Raw genomic sequence first — 17014 nt, 5'->3', positions numbered from 1 at the left:
ATGGTGGTTGCAGGTGGTGTAGCAGTGGCGCTCGTTCGTCGCTTCCTAATTCATACCTGATACTTCACACCACCTCATAATAATTACAGGCTGTTCCTGCCTCCCTTTTACCTACAGGGCTTCTCCCGCCGTGCAAGCCATCCATCCGTCCTATGCTCCCTATCACCTCTCGTCCCTGTTCCTCTTTCTCTTATCCCCTGGCCTGATCCATCACTATCATTAGCTTCATCAGTCACATACCACCTGGTATTAGTCTCTCCGCCTGAACCGTTGAGACTGACTTGCCCTCCATAACCCACCCCTCTGCCGCTCACTCACTCGCATTTTCTCTTCTCTCTTGTATCAAGTCGATATCCGCTCACCACCCGGGCCCTGCCCTGTCCTGTCCAGTACTGTCAATACCTTCTCGATCTCCTTCGTTACTTTCGCTACCAGGCTCCGCTCAGTTTCCTTTCGCACGTACTCGTCATGGCGCATCCCGCCAACACTCGTTTCCTGTACATTTCTGCAGGCTTTTTTCTCGTCCTCATCGTCCTTCTACTGACTCACCACCGTGATGAGCTCGCACAACATGTCACATTGCCCTTTAAAGCCGATTCCAATACGTTCGACTCGTCAGAAAATCAATATCCACTCAAGAACCCGGAGGAGAAGGTCGCCTTCGCTACATGGTATAGCAGTACTGTCAACGAGAATGGCGACAATTGGCAGGACGACGTCTACTTCACCGCCACTCGCATGCTTGCCTACCAATTACTCCACGACCCAAAGACGAAGACTCGCAACAACATCCCCTTCATCATTCTCTGCACTCCAGACGTATCCGAAGCTCGTCGCGCGCGCTTGGCAAAAGATGGAGCGACAATACACCCGGTAGACTGGTTGACACCCAACACTGACTGGATGCAAAAATCTGGTGGCGCGCAACGGGAGACATGGCATGATATCATGTCCAAGCTTCACGTCTACGAACTCACTGACTACTCACGCGTCCTCCTGATTGACGGCGACACTCTTCTCCAATCACCGCTCGACCAGATCTTTGACGACCCGATGGCCCAGCTTATGCAAACAAACAATGACCCCGAACTTACAAAGGATGACGAAGCACCTCTTCCCGAAAAATATCTGTTGGCTAGTACAGCCGAAGTCGAGGGTCCAGATCACTCTTTTCCCCCAACCGACGAGGAGGTGCGAAATCCCGACTACTTCTGCGCTGGCTTCTTCATGCTTGCTCCCTCAAAGGAAATGTACGAGCACGTTGTATCAGTCATGAATATCGAAGACCGCTTCTCGCCCTTGTACATGGAACAGAATTTACTAAATTATGTTCATCGTCGAGATGGCCCGATGCCATGGACTGGCCTAGACCGAACGTGGAATATTCGCGACTTGAACGAAAACGATCTCGATGGTGGCGTCGTTTCCGCTCACATGAAATGGTGGGAAGAGCCATTGTCGCATCACCAGAAGGTCAAGGATTGGTTTCTTGCCGTGCGCTGGAAGATGGAAGGCTATTATCAAGGCTACGATGAACTCAAGGGCAAGTTCCCGAAATACATACCTGCAACAACACCTCCGGCACCCCGAGCAACGATGGTTCCTTCATCGAACTCGCGACTCTTCCGACTATAGCATACAGAAACCCTTTCCTTAGTTCGCGCGAACAGCTACAGGCCAGCTACCAACCAACACGCAACCTTGCACATTTCTTTACTGGTGCTGCTGTCATCCCGCACCGAATTACCATTTTGATTAGCGTTTTTGCTGCATTTGCCTATGTGCAAACCCTGAATTTTTGCGCAGACCTTCAGCCTGCGGACGGAGTATGAACGGAGCGGATATATCGGTTACAGATTCAACAAATAGACGGAGTTTAGGAGATGTGTGCGATGGAATCGGTCGTTTTTTACTTGTTCAGACGCACGTCACGATTCTTGAAGGAATTCACGAAAGAGAAGGGAGCATGTGGGTCCGACAGGAAACGTATGGGCCGTGCTGTGCCAACCACTAGCAGTCCATATAATTAGCAGCCACGACCTCACACAGTTTCGGGCGAATTAATCTGTATCAACCATTGAACTTTCCACGTTCGTTACTGATGCTCTGACGCATATGTGATAGCATGGCCTCAGGACCGTAATCAAATTCTAGTCCAGAACTGGAAGTGGACTCTCTGACAAAGCAATTGTCAGCTAACATGGATGCATTCATAGTTACATCAGAGTGGATCCTGTCAGCAGTCATCATCCTTGCCCATCTACCTACGAACCAGCCAACTAACTAACTAACAAGGTCTCCATAATCTACTCAGGATTGAAATTGGCATAAGCACTGATCGAGGCGATTATGTGCGTGTGTTTACGAGTATCCATATATATTTTTATATAGATATGTATATGTATTATCATCTCAAAAAGCTTAGCGACGAAGCACCACTTTAGTTAAATTGATTTAATGCCCGTCATGCAATACCACGTGCAGGTAGTAGTCTTTCCTGTTTCCTTTTTGCGGGGAGCGAAGACTTGGAGAAGAAGATGAAAGACAAGATAGCAGATAATAGCAGTTAACTATGTATTTTAGCTGTATTGTTATGTTAATTACTGGGTATTAATATCGCTAATTACTACCGCTCCTTCCGCATCTACGTACGCGCGCGCAAGCACAAAGAACATACATAATGATCAATCATTGTTCGTGTGGGGCAAGCAACCCAACCCCACCCCGTTCCTCGTCTCCCCCAACCGGTGTGACCGAGGACGTCGAGATAGAGCGCTTTGCTTTGCTTTGCTTGCTTTGCGTTGCGTTGCGGCAGTATGCTCCGCTACTAAGGGGTTGGTCTGTGTATGTGGCACTGTGAAAACAGGGTTGCGGACGCGGATACAGGCAGCGGATGTGCGAGGTGCGGGTGTGCGGCAGCGGATGCAGAGAAAGGCGATACAATGCCAAGACAGAAGGCGGCTGATGTATCACACCCGAGATCGCGGGCTCTGGTCGTGTCAGGCATGTATGTCATGGTGTTTTGGGGCTTGTGGCTGTGGTTGTGGTTGTGGGTGTGTTGTGCAGGGTTAGGGGTGCTTTGGATTGTTTCAAGTTTTGAGAGGCGCTGGTTGTGATGATGATGGTGGTGGTGATGAGGATTTGGATGGTGATGAGGATGATGATGATGATGATGATGGTGTCGGCGGTAATTTGTGTGTAGTTGGTTGGTTGGTTGGGGGGGTTATACGATCGAATGCCTGAGGATTAATATTATGAGTGAGTGTTCGGAAGAATCCATAGGTGGGCGGGTGCATGGATGCCGGGTTCTGTCCGCTCATGGACGACGGCGGTCTGTGATGTCCTTGTCGTTGTATTCCCGGTATCTGGAGCCTGTTCTGTCTGTGTGGTGTGGTGTGTGCTAGGATAGGAAGATAGGGAGTGAGAGGAGGGTGGGATGTTGTACGACAATGCAGGGCTATCCTGGAGAGCCAGGCTTGGGGAGGCGTGAGGAAAATCTACAGAAGTCTGTCGCGCCTGTTGATGACTGGTATGGGGGCTGTCATGCAGTGTTGATTACTTTGAGCCTCATAACCCTGGTATGCCTGAAAGGGCGGTGCGATGTGTAATCTTGGATGATGGGATAGGATATGACGGAGTGGATGCGGCGTTTTCGCGGTCCTATTATTCCGGACTGGGATAGATGCTTTTTTATGGACGAATAAAGCCGTTGAATTGCTGTGTTGGTACTAATCTATAGACGTTGGCAGGAGAGTGTTTCAGAATCGACTCGATTCAGACTCGAAGACGTGACGTGCAATTGGATGAAGGAGTCAACACCGGCATGCGATGCCTGGACCTTGGGACGTCAGTCTCTCATCTGATGTCGAACATGGACAGCTCGACTTCTCCTCGCTTTGACATGTCCGGCACCTCTCCGTTCATCAAACCGTGAACATATGCGTCACCCAATAGGGTATATGCGCCTCGCTGCAATCGTACCACGTACAGCGCTTGCCCACCGAGCAGAGCACACACTTTGTCGCCGGGCTTCATGTCTGACGGCCCTATGCCAATCCGGCCATCCCTGGTTGCGAATATGCGTCGACCGTGAGACCAGTCTTGGACGAGCTTGATATACTCTGATTGCACACCGCCTTCGAGATTTGCCTTGATGTATTTGACATGCTCGAGCAGCGGTATTGAATGCGTCTCAGTCGAGCCAGGAATGTAGGTGTAGAATGGTGCGAGCTTTAGGGATCTTTTGCGCATCTTCTCTTCAACCTCACCTTCAACATCAATCCAGTGTTTTATATAGCTGCAGAAATTCTGGAGTCTGAGATCCTCATCTTCCTCATCACCCCCGATCAGCCCATCTCCGCATGTTGTCGCCATCGCAAAAGCAACGTTGAACTTATCAGGGGGAACCTTGTCCATCATACGCGCCATGTGTTTCCACTCTGTAAAGATCTCAGGAGAGCCTAGGCCATTAAAATGGTGGGCAGCCCACCTTGCAGCTGCTAGTCGGTTGTCTTTACTGACGAATTTGATCTCATCGCCCAGCTGCTCTCGCGCGCTGATCTTCGCTGTTGGGCTTTCCTGGAGCCATATGCGTAGTCGCGCAAGGGAAGGTGAGCAATACTTGACAGTGTCGACTGCAAACCCCTTCAGCGATAGCACGTTAGGATCCTTCACTGTGCCAAGCTCAGCCGTGCTATTGGGGAACGCTCTGAATTGGGATAAGTATCCCAGAGCTATAGACGGTGGTTTTCTAGAATTTGAACTCTCAGCAAATCTCACCGGTATCACAGTCGATTCATAGCGTGTAGGTGCCCAGTCTGGAACCCAGGAGAGCAAATGTTTGCTAGAGCCCGAGAACAAGCGTTGCGATATCGGATTGTGAGCTCGCTTTCCGTGACTTGGAGCTGACCAACATCCGAGATCTCGCGTTGTAGATATGATGTATCGAGCAACATCACGATGGACATCTTGTGGGCACTTTCTGTAGTTCGGCTGAAGCTCCACAGGCCAGTTCCGCAAGCCCTTGACGTCGATCGACATACCAACTAATGCGAAGACCTTATCTCGAGGATCGTGGGAGTCGAAAATCGGACTTAGCTCTGCGAGCAAGGAAGCCAGAGACCATTGGCCTGCCAATCTCCGGACTTCAGCGATCGCATCGATGTTAAGCAGCTCGTGTGGAACTTTGAGCAGCCAGCTATAGCCATTGCGAAAGAGCCAGGTTGAAGCCCAAGAGAGCTTCTCCCATGTATACATAGTATGACCAAATATGATCCAGGGGTCTGCAGGCGATACGACGACCTCTTGTATGACCCATACGCGACGAAACCAGGAAGCCTGTGCAAGTTTCTTGAACGCGAACCATGGCCGGGAGTCTATGTTCGGGATACCGAGTTGTTCATGTTGAGATGGAGTGTAAGCCTTGTCGAGAATATCTGCGGACTCTGTTGCATTAGGATACTGGTGGCGACATATACTGTAGAGGTGGTCGAGAAAGGCCAGGGCATCTTCGGCAAAGTCGTCCTGAGGTCCAAGCCAGATCAGTGTTCTCAATGAAGCTGAGTAAATCGATTGCATCATTCTGACTTGACGGGCACGCTCATCAAGATCGGACTGGTTGATGCATATCTGATCTATCCACAGATAGGGACTCTCGAATTTGTATTGTCGCTTGGTCTCGCCGTGGCCCATGTCCCGCAGATGCCTCAGTGCCGTGTGTAGATCGGGAGTGACCTGCAATGACAACCCTTGGCATATTATCGATGTCGCCTTGTCTACCTGACCCCATCTATAGCTCAGTGCGTAGAAGGGTGGCGCTTCCGCGATACTCGTTGTGATCAGCTCGCACCTGACATGTTCATTATCATCGGCTTGAATGAGCTTCAGCAGACGTATTTCCTCTTCTGCGTCCTTCAACGGACTATATACATATGCTTTGGGAGCCATTAGCCGAACTTCCGATAATTGATTGTAAGTCCATCCTGAAAAGCATGTCGAAGACAGGATGTTAGACGTATCGACTATCCCAATTGGGAGCGAGGCTTGCTGAGGAACGCCCGGGCCCTTGCCAAGGCTGTCTTGGTACTGAGTAAGTTAAAGTCGTGGACTTTCGTGTTGGCAATCATTTCACGTATTCATACACGATTCGCGTGTCGATGTGGATTGGGATACATCGGTCAACATGTCGCACTTTGCACATTTTCTCGACAGGCAAAAGATCTTGAAATCTCCTACCGTCAACCAGAAGACAGCCATACGCGCCGCAGAGCCTTTGCATCCTTACTATCCTCTTGGTGTCGATATTGCGGGATATGAGGCAAATGAATCGTCTGTCTTAACTCTTCTAGGAGTGTTTTCGTCCTTGTGTGTGGCACTTTTCGCCATCACATATGTGGCCGGTCGCAGAGTTCGTGCAAATATCTCGAGGGGAGATCTAGTTACCATGATGTGGTTTGTCTTATGTGTGACGATGCGCAACAAACTCATTATCAAGCTCCGAGCTGACTTGTCTCAAGGCGGATCGCTCCATGTGTTCTTCGAAGGGTATTTTGTGCTCAACTTTCGCGAAATGGGATCGCGGCAAGACCTCTTTGGGCAGCTCTGGAAAGAGTATGCCCTGTCAGACTCGCGATACCTGACACAGAATACCTTTGTGCTTTGCATGGAGACAATCACATCTGCAAGTGCTCCGTCCAGCTGTGTTAATGGTTCCTCTCGGTGCTAATAGATCGAGTCAGTTGATCTGGGGACCCGTCTCATACCTGACAGCAGCCCTCATTGCCATAGATAGTCCATATCGGTATCCGTTCCAAGCGATTATATCGCTGGGCCACCTCTACGGGGACGTTCTCTATTACGCCACCAGCATTTTCGATGACGTCCTCCTCGATAGGCAATATTCACGACCGGAAGCTTATTACTTCTGGGGCTACTATTTCCTAATGAACTTTTTCTGGATCGTCGTACCACTAGGTGCGCCAATACCTGCCACGCTATTTCACAGCCGCTGACTTCGAGCAGTTCTACTCACAAACAGTGTCAAGGCCAGCGCCAGTGCTTTCATAGCTCTGCAAAAATCAGAGAAAGTGCTGAAAGCGAATGGATTTGCGAAGAAGCTTCAGTAGTTATGAATGTGTCGGCGTGGGCGGGGATAGGATACAAGGCCGGGTGAGGCGCAAGCATGTAGCGGGTGAGACCTGTGGCGATCTAAGTGCATCTGATTACTTGCATATTGGTGATAATTAGTACGAATTGCACATTACTTCCGGACGAGCATTGCTGTATAATGAACGGCAAGCACATGTGCGACGAGGTCTGATGACCACGGACAATGACAATGACAATAACGACAACGTCAGCCAGAAGATGCAGAAGACAATGTAGCCAGCATCGATCGTATGAGATCAAGGATCAACCCAGCATTGATGAAAGGTATCACAGAAATTCTGGGAAAGGTGGCTGTAGCATTCCGACAGCAACAGGTTTGCGATGCCCAGCCAAGCCTCGTGGCGCGTGCTTAGCTCCATCTCGATGTTGTCAGGGTAAATACCTAGGTGCTAAACAAAACGATCGCCGTGCCTCGCATGACTACGCACATCTGTCCGTCGCTTGATTGTATACCCTCATTTGCTGCATTAAGTTGCATACTCTTTCTCTAGACCGTAGTGTACCCTTAAATTTATTTCCCTTCCCTCGATCATATCGCGGCTGTGGTTGGCACGCCAATAGTGGGGCGAACCACGACTGTACGAGCAAGCTGGAGCTAGATATCTAGAGAGCCAAACAATACTCCGACATCTACCAGCACTCCCTAGCCACACGACATATACGTTGCGCTCAATTCAGTCACGGATGAGATCCCCTCAGTCAAATCGCTCTGGTCTCCAGCTGCATCATTTCTGTAGTAGACTGGCCTACAACGAGCCTGCCACAAGGTGCGTAAGACTCCTCGCGTCCAAACAAAGCCTAGCATAGCTTTGGCTCTTCTGATACTGTCTGCACGATACCTTCATGCTAATCGCATATTAATATAGGCTCCAATGACCGTAAAAGACAGCCCTCAGACTCTTCGAGCGTCACCCCAGCACGAAAAAGATGCGACGACACCCAAGATCAAAATCGTTACGCCAAAACCAACCGAAAAGACGACTGCGAAAGCCAGCGGGCTGAAATTGGGAGCTGGACCTGGCCCAATCGATCCTAAGAGTGTGCAGGACAAGGTTCGTAAATGGCAGACAACTGGTGGAGGTGTCGTGGTCACTCCAGATTCAAACGCTGCGCCAGACAACGACCGTATCAAAGATAAGCCTGAAAGTCCCCGGAAAGGAACCAAAGATAAAGAAATCACACCGGTGGCACCCAAGGTGGAGATTCGAGTGAAGTCGGCCAGCAAGCCAAGACACAATACATTGGACGACGAGTTGCGAGATGCGATCGCACCAAAAAAGAGAGTTGTAAGCGATGGCCATTGGCGAAAAAATCGATCGCCTCCTAAAGAGGGAAAGCCAATTGGTTGGGTACGCGAACGGCCAAAAGCTAAGCCAGTGGAGGAGGAAGAGACTGAGCAAAAGGTCATCAGCAAAATCCCGGACCATGTTGCGAACGAGTCGAACGTTCTCCGCAAAAGAAGGCAATCAGCGGCTGTCAAAGCTGGAATAGAAGCGTTCAAGACGGAGGAGATCAAGCCCACCAAGGCTAACAAACCAGTTCGTGACTGGGTCGAGACAATCGAAACTTCGAAGATATCTTCCTCTTCTTCGAGGCATCACGAGCTCAGTTCACCAGTCACTACACCTGTTGAAATCAGGACGCCAAGACGAAGACGAAGATCGTCTCCCAAGTTCGACCACAGTGAGGACGCTGCGCAGGTCCCATCATCTGAAGAATCTGCCGAGAGGACGCCGACTCGGCACCGCAGGAAGAACCGGCGGTCTCCACGAGCCAGTGATAATGTCGAGGAGGCTAGCAAACCAACGATGCCAGAAGGCGAGAACGTAGAACCGCCCGACTCTAGGAAGCGTCTTCAGAAGAAACGAGAATTGTCCTTGTCAAAAGCCAAAGACCCAGATGCGCCAGTGGGTGTGCATCCAACCCGTATCGAAGCCTGGTTAGACACAACCTCGGATCCTTTTGTCGAGGCGAAAACGAAATCTCGTGGATCATCGATAATCTCATCCCAGACAGGCTCGTCGAGCGTGTCGACACATACATACGACAGCCGCAGCAGTATAAGTCGGACGGACCAAAAAGCCACATCTGATCGCGACAAGGATGCGGAATCAGGCAAGAAGAGAAGACGACGCAGTCGACGGTCGCCTACATCCTCCGAAGGAACTGCCACTGAAGATTCACAACAAAAACATGAAGCCATCGACCCAAGTCGGCCAGACACAAAATCTCCTCCAGCCAAGATATTGAACACAGAGCCGGAATCGAGTTCTTCGCCTTTGAAACGGAGCGGAGCACGCCGAAGCGCGCAGTCTCCCACGAAAGCAAGACCAAGAACGCTTCAGCTACATGAAACATACGATGATGGTAGTGTCGTATCCTCGGCCCCGTCCTCGTCTGTGGAAGGGTCGATGTTTGATGCTCCAGAGCCAACAGCAAGAGCTCGGCCCACAGACCAATTTGGCCGGCGAGCTTTCCCGACAACTGGTAAAAGACTATCAACGATAGCTTCAGTTGACACCTTCAACGCGAGAATGCAACGAGCACCGTCTATTGCACAAGGTTCAGAGCCCGCAGAGTCTGTACTTGACGACACGAAATCATCCGCTACGGTCAAAAGCCGTCGCAGTGTTAGAAATAAAACTGTTTCACATGCGGACCTCATGTCCGTTCTTTCCCTTCCAAGATCCAAAAGCAAGAGCCTCGTCTCCGCACACAGCATTCGCACTTCACGCACTCGACTCGAAACGGCAACAATACAGGATCTCATGAAAGAACTTTCCTCGGACGAAGATAAATATAAGAGAGAGCTCAATACCCTCGTCGACGGTGTCATTCCTGTCTTGCTTGCTTGTGTTCTCTCCAAGTCAGACGCGGCTGTCGCAGCAGGATTGTTCAGCACTTCAGCATCAAAGCAAGATCCCAATTCTACCAAGCCAATTGTTGACATGGGTATCGCTCTAGAAAGACTGAAATCTTTACACAGACGGATTCCTCTAGAGGACGACAGCGCCTTGCTATCCTGGGCCCAGTCTGCGCAGCGTATCTACACTGACTACATCAAGACCTGGCGACTGGGGTTTCAGAATGTCGTGGTCAACCTGGCTCCTGCAAGTGAAGACAGTCCCACAACGAAGACACTGGAGTCACACAGCAAGCCTAGCAAAAGTGCTTGGGATGAAGGTCTTCCACGAAACGCAGAAGGCTATGTTGTCAATGATGATGGGGAAAGAGTTGACGTGGCATTCCTTCTCAAGAGGCCTCTTGTGAGATTGAAGTGGCTGGCAAAGACTTTCAAGGTATGTGAAACGACCCAGTTACTCTCACGCTTGGCTGACCTGTGTAAAGGGTATCAACTTTCTCAAGCCTTCAGAAAAGGCAGAGACGACTTCTCTGGCATTTCAGGATCTTGTCCTCGATGCGCGCAAAAGAAATAACGAGGAGCGTGCTCGTATGGAGGACGAAGCTGCAGCGTCTATAGATCCCACGCGCGCAAGAGATCCGAAATCCTTGACGGCACTTCAAGGTGTCGCCATCGACCCGGCTCGCTGTGTAAGAGCTCGGGATTATTTCGACATGCATCTTTTGCATACTAGTGGGCAAGAAATCGATTGTCGTGTCGAATTGCTGCTACGAGATGACCCACCTGCGAATGGCACTGGCGGCGATGTATTGATCTGTGATCTGGACAGCGCTGATCGTTGGTTATTCTTTCCTCCAATACAAACAGGGCGGATATCAGCACGCAAAGGTGATAGCCCCGAGGAGCTCGTCGTCATGATCCGAGGCCTCCAGTCCGGCGGAGAGGAGTGGAAAGAGGTTTTTGTTCTGAAGAGCACAGACGAAGATTCTGCGCTTGAGTGGATACAAATGCTTGGAGATAGCCCAGTCCCGCCTCCTCTGGCTCAGATATCCAGTGCTGCCAGCTTTGTCAGCAAGTCCTCGCTACAGTTCAGCAGCTACGACTCCTCTCTAGTATCAAGTGCATACACTGCATCCACAGCAATAACATCACCGGCCCGGAGTCGGAATCCAAGCCCGCGAGAGTTTGACGTTCCTCTTGGAGAGCCTGTAAGAGGAGCCTCCAGGCGCTGGAGTCAGGCTTCCACTCCAACCAAGAATACCGGCCACAGATTAGAAGATTTACCAAAAACTCCTCCAAGCAAAGAACGCGAAGAGAGCACCAAGACCCCAAATTCCAGTGCCCGTCAAAGCCGCAACGAAAACGCAGTCACTCCAAGGGATCTGAACGAGGCCATGCAGGCTGCCGGAACAGATTCTACCGGACTGCGACGATCTAAGGCGACTCGCTTTGCGAGATCGACACCTACCACACCCACCATGGATGCGCCTATTCCAGAAGAATCTGAACCAGACGAGTCAATTCATGGACGAATGCGCTCATACTCATCCACTCCTCAGGCGACTGCGAAAGTCAGCAAGGACTATAGCGTTTGGTATCCCCCTTCTAACTCTAATGATCATGAGGATGAGCCCCTGGACGACACCACGTGTCGGAAACGAGAATCTCTGAAAGAATCTCAAAGGCCTGTTATACATCGTCGTGCATCCTCAGTACCCTCCACAGACCTTCCCATGATACCGCGTGTAAGAACCAGTAGTCAACATGATACAGTTCGAGCCGTCGCCGCACCTCTGCGTATGGATCGCTCTGAATCAGCGCCGGTCCTCCCAGCGAAAGTGGAACAAGACCTTAGCAAGGATCCAGAAGACTCTCCACCACCTCCTCCACCACACCGATCTCCTCCGAAAACTGGTCTAAGCAATCTTATTGCACCTATTCTGTCTCCATTTCGCACCAAGCGGCGCTCGTCATCACCATTGAAACACGAGTACGAGCCGTCCACGGCAACTGAGTCCTCCTCAGAGAGCGAAAACAACTCGTCTGATGATGAAGGCTCGATCATTTCTGAGTCTTCGGAAGACAGTTTGGACGAAGAATTTGATGTTCCAGTAGAACCGCCTCCTCCGACCCCGCCTCATATGCAGCCCGCGCCTCGACCTAATTCTTCTGGATCTCTGCCGGAGACTTCACTAGGCCCATCAAGCTCGGCATCTCAGAAGCCCTACAGAGATATTCCGGGCGCAGCGAGTATAGCATACAAAGGCGTAGCCAATATCTTCACGTGGAGAGAGGAACCTGGTCGCGTTGCGTCTTGGGAACCTCTTTCTAAAGAGCCTTGCAGCGTTGTCATCAAACCGGGCTTCATTGAGGTTTTTGAGCTAAATCAAGCTCATGCGCAGCCAGAACTAAACGACAGTGCTCGCCCTTTGCTAGCTCTTGGTTTAACACCTAATGTATTGGTACACCGAGGAACGAATATTGACATCGATATCCGCTCGCCTCCTCTCGGTCTCTCGCTCCTCAAGGCTGGTGGACGTACTATGTTTCGCAGCCTCTTCCCAATGGCGAGCGAAGAACTCTGGCAGGCTGTGAGATGGTCGCGAGAAAACAATCCAACGTTCATCGCCTTGCAGAATGCACGCGGTCAGGAGCCACAGGTAGTCACTTGGGCCGCGCAACAAGACATGAACAACGCCGCTCGTCCGGATACTCGTGCCGGTAAACCTCGCTGGAGCCTTCCAGCATCACTCAGTCGAAGTCGCTCATACCGCGCGTCGAGCACACGCGCTCTAAGTATCAACAGCTCTGTCGAATCGAAATCGTCATTCTTCTCGTCGCTCAAACGTTTCGGCGGCAGTGGCCGATTTAGCATCGCTCGCTCATCGGTTGACTATCGCGGCAGCCCCAGCACTGTCGCTGTAGACATGACGACAGAGGCATCCGGGTCAAGCTCTGGCGGCAGCACTCCTATGTCGCCAGACGGACGTGCAGCAAACGTGCCGATTGGCGTCAGCAATACTAAGATCCGCTTCCACAAGTCATCCGGCCAAAGACGATGGAACGATCTCGGCAAGGCACGACTTCATATTATGGCTCCGACTGAAGTCTCTCCGCTCACACCAGGCGACAAACGAATACTGGTGGTCACGAAAGGTGGCGCCGTACTGCTAGACGCAACGGTACCCGAAAACGCCTTTGAAATCTACGGCCGTGTCGGTATCGCTGTCAAGGTCGTCGAGGACATTGTCGGCAAAGACGGCACCGTCGGTGGAGCAGCCGCAACTGGTGGCGTCGGCAGCAAGCGACTTGTTGTGTATATGCTGCAGTTCAAGAGCAATCGACAGTGCAAGTACAATTTCTTACAGCTAGGCAAAATGAGATACTAGGAGTCGGATGACGACGATGACCACGACAACGACCGAGAAGATGCTCAGCTACCCACTCGAAGCCCATATTTTCCCATCGGGTAACATTTACACAACCGCCCTTTTTCTCTCCGCGATTTCTCTTCCATCAACTGTCTAGATATATACCTCGGTTTTCATTTCTGCACACTATTACGTGTCAGAAAGGCAGGCAGGCAAGCATGTCACACATACATAAACCTTCAATGTTCCAACTGTTTTATCGGCCTTTTTTCTTTCTTTTTTCTCAAGGCGCCCGGAACAGGTCGGCGGCGGTGCATTGAAAGCGGATATCGGGGGATGAAACTGATAGATTTGTTGTCCTTTGCTCTTTTTATTTGCGTTTCTTTGCGGTTTTATCTACGCGCACACATATATATATCCCATCACCGAGCTTGATGTCGTCCTTTATCGCGGGGGACTGCATTCATCACGCATTGTACGGGGCTATACGGTTGTATGTGTGTAGGTATGCATATATGTATGTATATCGCCCCTGTGTCAGAGGGGCGCGTAATTTGATTCATGACGTGTCGTTCGTCGTTTGTTAAGTTGTTGTTGTATTGTTGTGGACGTGTGCTTGCTCGTGGAACTTACCTCTTTTGGAGGTGGAGTTGAGTTTGTGCGTGCATAGCCGTACAAATACGTGTGAGAGAACACACAACTAGGTCTGACATGAGAAGTCACAGAAGCAGACGGATTATGGAGGGTGGTTTATTATATTATGTAATCACATCATGCAAAAGTAACATGGGTTAGACAGAACCACTCGTAGACTTGGGTGTTATGACTGTTACTTCACTTTGCATACATGTTTTCGTGTCATTAGATCGTTATATGGACGTGAGAGGAACTTGGGTGCGGATATATGCATTTATATATACATATATATATACACATATATATGTGTGTGCGTCTGTGGAGAGAGAGAGATAGGAATAATAAGGAGATACACAGAGAGACATTACGAGGGGAGTGGGTATGAAGTGATCATGTCTTGCATGTGGGAGGGAACTATTCAAAGTTGTCTGCCATTTAGAGATTCGGGGTTTATAGTGGATGGGTGAAGGGTTTATCCGCGGTAGCCTTCAGCGCTTGTGTCTGCGTCTGTTGCTACGGCGGTAGTGGTGGTGTTTGGGTCTGAGCCGTGGAGTGGTTCGTGAGTTTCCCTGGTATCATTGTCAGTGTCCAGGCACGGTCGGAATAGGCAAGCAGTCAAGACTTACGGATCGATGCCGTGCTCTTTCAACCACTTCTTCGGCGGCTCCTTGTGGAGCTTGTTCCGGCCCTCGTGGCTCGCATATCCGATGGCTGAGCGCTCTGGCGTGCCAAAGGACGAGTGCTCGCCCGACGGACGGTCTTCGTCGACGGAGCCGCGCTGCGAGCCTTCCTTGTCTTTGCGCTTGAACAGCGACGATAGTCCTTTGTGCTTGCGCTCTGAGTCGGGAGTGTCGGTGGATGCCCGCGGAACTTCATCGTGGGTGGATGTTGTTGCATCCGTTGCGGAACGCTCATCATGGCGCTGGGCGGTTTCGTATGCGCCGACGCCCGCGACGCCTGTACCGGCTACAGCGGCAGCTTCTTTGCTATGGTGGGTGTCGGCTTGAGAGTCCTTGACGAGCGTTGGGTCGGTTGTGGTTGTAGACTGGTGCTGGGTTGTGGTATAGGGGTTAGGAGCGATAGCAGCATCGCCTACAGGATGAATTTGTTGCTCTTGCGCATGGATAGGGTCAGTGCGTCCCATGGGCTCAGCTGCAGTAGTCGACGTGAGATCAGTTGCCGCGGCTGACGTAGGGTCTGATGCCACAGTCGATACAGGCTCATCATGATGCTTGATTGCTTCATAAGCACCAACGCCAGCAGCTCCAGCACCGCCCACGACAGCAGCATCTCTGCCACGATGACTCTCATCTTTCTCGTCCACTAGTTCATCAGTATCTTTGCCATCTTTGTCCTTCTTGAAGAGACCTAGGAAGCCACCCTTCTCAGCCTTCTTCTTCTCCTTTTCTTCACGTTCGAGTTCCTTTTGTCTCTCCTTCTCCCGGCGTTCAGCCTCCTTTTGATGCTCTTTTTCTAATTTTTGAGCTTCTTTCTCCTGTTCCTTTTGCTCTTTTAGGACAGCCTTCTCGTGCTCTTTCTCTTCTTTGGCGACGAGCTTTTCGTGCTTCTTCTGCTCCTTCTCGGCCTCTTTCTCGGCAGCCTTCTGCTCTTTCTTGTGTTCCTTTTCGGCTTCCTTCACTTCCTTCTTGTGCTCCTTTTCGGCTTCTTTGATTTCCTTTTTGTGCTCCTTCTCGGCCTCTTTGGCTTCCTTCTTGTGTTCTTTCTCTGCAGCCTTTTGATGCTCCTCAGCCTCCTTAGCCTGAACTTTCTGCACGTGAGCAGCTTCCTCGGCCTGACGAGCTTGTTCAGCTTCTCGTTCCTTTGCTTGGTGCTCGTGAAGACCGTAGGCACCGGCACCGACAAGGCCAGCTGCACCAGCCACGCCAGCTGCCACTTTGCCCGTGCTCTCAGAGTCTTTCTCTGTTTCGACTGGCGCAACCTCATGTTTGGCGTCTGTTGTAATAGCTTGACCAGGCTGAGTGATCTGAGCAGCCGGATCAGGAATATTCGACTGCTGAGTGGAGACAGGGGCGGTAGTTATGGGCTGTTGAGACAAAGGACCTTTTTCGTGCTCGCGGTTCAAAGCATAAGCACCAACACCGGTCGCACCAACACCGGTCGCACCAACACCGGTCGCACCAACACCGGTCGCACCAACTACACCAGCACCAAGAGCAGCGTCACGACTAAGATGGGTTTCAGGAGCTACATTAGTCGGTTGACCAATTACTGTGGGTGGTGGTTGACTTGAAGCTGCTGAGGCGGCTGCTGTAGTTGTTTGAGTAGGTCTGTCATCGGGTTTGCCCAAGGCATACCCGCCGACTGCACCGGCACCCAAAGCAGTTGCACTATCTCCAATCATTTCTTTGCCATGCCCTTCCGTGTGTTCTGGCTGTCTCTCTGTATTCTTAATATCACTCAAACCCCCAACAGCAGAAGCTCCATATATCGCCTGATTGGGGGAAACACCTCCTCTAGCAACTTCTCCAGCAGGACCAGGAATAGAATCCATGCCTCCAACGGCTTCTTTACCATAAATCTGCTGATTTGGCGTGGCTCCTGAGGGCCCTGAATTCGCGATCTGTTCGATTGAGGGCTTGGAAGTAGTGGGTTCTTTCGAGTCATGGCCGGAAATGGCCTGGGATGCAACAAGCCCAGCAGCACCTGTACCTCCTGCAACAGCTGCGTCTCGACCATATTGGTGATTCTGGCTAGTCTTGGGTGCAGCTTCAGTCGTGGTTGCAGGATGTGTAGTGTTTGTCGAAGCCGGCGCAGGAGTGTTCGTTGGCGGAATCGTGCTAGTAGAGATTGGAGCAGCAGTCTCAGGTTGGATGGCCGGCGAATCAGTACTAGATGGAAGTGTTGTTGAAGCCTGAGAGGATGTTGCAGCATGAGATGTATCTGCAGTCTTCGATACGTTTTTTGGAGTCCCACGGGCTCCCCCAAGCCCAAGTGCCACAGAGGCTGCCGTCAATGC

The 17014-nt window shown here is 50.9% G+C and overlaps 4 protein-coding genes across 4 annotated transcripts; 3 read left to right on the top strand and 1 right to left on the bottom strand.

Moving 5' to 3' along the window:
* Window positions 1-468: 468 nt before the first annotated feature.
* Window positions 469-1635, top strand: EJ05DRAFT_440580 (nucleotide-diphospho-sugar transferase; the record flags this gene model as incomplete). Its single annotated transcript, XM_033741940.1, has 1 exon — window positions 469-1635. One exon carries the CDS (start codon window positions 469-471, stop codon window positions 1633-1635), a length of 1167 nt encoding a protein of 388 aa, XP_033599372.1.
* Window positions 1636-3855: 2220 nt separating this feature from the next.
* Window positions 3856-5946, bottom strand: EJ05DRAFT_440414 (HET-domain-containing protein; the record flags this gene model as incomplete). Its single annotated transcript, XM_033741927.1, has 2 exons — window positions 3856-4251; window positions 4522-5946. 2 exons carry the CDS (start codon window positions 5944-5946, stop codon window positions 3856-3858), a joined length of 1821 nt encoding a protein of 606 aa, XP_033599371.1.
* A 181-nt stretch (window positions 5947-6127) lies between these two features.
* EJ05DRAFT_477151 (EBDP4, emopamil-binding protein) lies at window positions 6128-7377 on the top strand. The gene is made up of 4 exons (XM_033744187.1): window positions 6128-6461; window positions 6516-6679; window positions 6738-6972; window positions 7021-7377. Exons 1-4 carry the CDS (start codon window positions 6182-6184, stop codon window positions 7122-7124), a joined length of 783 nt encoding a protein of 260 aa, XP_033599370.1. The 5' UTR covers window positions 6128-6181; the 3' UTR covers window positions 7125-7377.
* Window positions 7378-8039: 662 nt separating this feature from the next.
* Window positions 8040-13419, top strand: EJ05DRAFT_501464 (uncharacterized protein; the record flags this gene model as incomplete). The annotated part of the gene is made up of 2 exons (XM_033747117.1): window positions 8040-10466; window positions 10516-13419. 2 exons carry the CDS (start codon window positions 8040-8042, stop codon window positions 13417-13419), a joined length of 5331 nt encoding a protein of 1776 aa, XP_033599369.1.
* Between the last annotated feature and the right edge of the window lie 3595 nt (window positions 13420-17014).

This window comes from Pseudovirgaria hyperparasitica, assembly GCF_010093815.1.
Source record: "Pseudovirgaria hyperparasitica strain CBS 121739 unplaced genomic scaffold EJ05scaffold_10, whole genome shotgun sequence".
Classification (NCBI taxonomy): domain Eukaryota; kingdom Fungi; phylum Ascomycota; class Dothideomycetes; order Acrospermales; family Acrospermaceae; genus Pseudovirgaria; species Pseudovirgaria hyperparasitica.
Note: the sequence above shows the minus strand (reverse complement) of the source record. Positions and strands in the feature narration are given on the sequence as shown.

Coding starts and splice junctions, on each gene's coding strand:
- EJ05DRAFT_477151 (XM_033744187.1), top strand. CDS start 6,182: ATGTCGCACTTTGCACATTTTCTCGACAGGCAAAAGATCTTGAAATCT. Junction 6,680..6,737: donor GCATGGAGACAATCACATCT/GCAAGTGCTCCG, acceptor AGATCGAGTCAG/TTGATCTGGGGACCCGTCTC. Junction 6,973..7,020: donor CTGGATCGTCGTACCACTAG/GTGCGCCAATAC, acceptor GACTTCGAGCAG/TTCTACTCACAAACAGTGTC.